This window comes from Tupaia chinensis, unplaced genomic scaffold (genome assembly GCF_000334495.1).
Source record: "Tupaia chinensis unplaced genomic scaffold, TupChi_1.0 Scaffold000258_1, whole genome shotgun sequence".
NCBI lineage: Eukaryota > Metazoa > Chordata > Mammalia > Scandentia > Tupaiidae > Tupaia > Tupaia belangeri.
In genome coordinates, this window is record NW_006159738.1 from 1,226,458 (window position 1) to 1,227,798 (window position 1,341).

The following is a 1,341-nucleotide window of genomic DNA, read 5'->3' on the forward strand; positions in this document are numbered from 1 at the left end:
ACGCTCACTCCCCCAGTCGCAGCGCTGGCCTGCAGCTGCTCCTCCTGGCGGGCGGCGCAAGGGCTCTTGTCTGGCTTATGTTGCTGAACAAATAAGGTTTCAAACTTCTGGTCCTTCACCAGCGACCTCTGATTTTTCTCCCTCTTCACATCGACTCTGGGGTGGCTGTTTTCAAGGTCTGATAGACACAGGTCTCTGCTACGGGACATCACAGAAAGTGGGAGTTACAGGGCAGGTGAAGTCGCTCTGCATAGTTCCCCAGACCTCACGGTAGGGCTAAACCCAGCGAGGCACACTTGCCCTTTCTGCAGGTCCTAATCCCGCCTCCCCTCCTCCGGGCAAGGAAGGCAGACTTTCTGCCCCAAACCCACACGCAGGATCCCCTCCCCATCCTTCATCCCTATTGTACCTACTGTCTATAGCCCCCAAACAAGAAAGCTACCTGAGTGAAGTAGTGTGTAGTAAGTGTGTAAACCTTTCCCTAAATCTTTTTTTTTTTTGAGAGACTTGTTATAGGATGTGTGTGCTTGCCAGAGAGAGACAGACAGACAGAAAGTGAGAAATCACCCCACGGGGGGATGGCCACGCTGCAACCCCTTCTCCTCCATTCTCCTCTTGGGATCTTGGGCATGCACACACACGCGCCTGGTGTGAGTTTAAGCCACGGGGCTGGGACTTGAACTGCGGTTGACTACGTAGGAGTCCAGCGACATAGCCATTACGCCAGCTGCTGGTCCCTCCATAAACCTTCGAACGTTCTTCGTGTCGCCTATACTTAAGTATTCTCACGAGTGTCGCTCCGATCCATCTGAAAGCACGGCTCTGGGCGAGCCTGCTGCCTGGGGGTTAAGGGAGCTGGGGCCCCCGTGGCCGACTGCGAGGTACTTGTCCTGGACCCGGCAGCTTGAGACACAAGCGGGGCAGGTGTGCGTGCCCCAGATCCTGAGAGGCGTGAGACATGAGGGGAAGGGACCGTGCCATGGCCATACCCCAGGGCGGTGTTTCTCCCTCTCCCTCTCTGCACGCACACACGTGCCTGCTGGCAAAAATGTTTTTAAAAAGAGAAAAAGAAAACGCCGCCCTTCCTTCTGTACAGGCATAAACCGCGTTGTGCTTGTAAGGAGTAACCTCAACTCGGTGTCCCTCCCCGAGACCGCAGTTCAGGAGGAGGAAGAGCTTGGGGCTCCGGGGCTTCTGTCTCCAATGGGACCCTGAGTCGGCCCAGGGTCGTGGCGGTGGCAGTGGCAGGGATATACAGGCAACGCCCCCAGCTGGCGAGCGGCCTCGGAGACACAGCCCAGCAGGCACAGGCGAGCAGGCCCCAGGCTGGCTGGCCCGGGC

At 57.4% G+C, this 1,341-nt stretch overlaps 1 protein-coding gene across 1 annotated transcript in view; it reads right to left on the reverse strand.

Annotated features, from left to right (window-relative positions):
- The window catches only part of CCDC62 (coiled-coil domain containing 62), a 27,705-nt gene that overhangs the window by 12,295 nt on the left and 14,069 nt on the right, over positions 1–1,341 (reverse strand). Inside the window, exon 10 of the mRNA XM_006149272.3 lies at positions 1–3. This exon is cut by the window's left edge and continues 538 nt beyond it. Coding sequence (XP_006149334.1) covers positions 1–3 — 3 coding nt within the window. The remainder of the gene's footprint in view (positions 4–1,341) is intronic.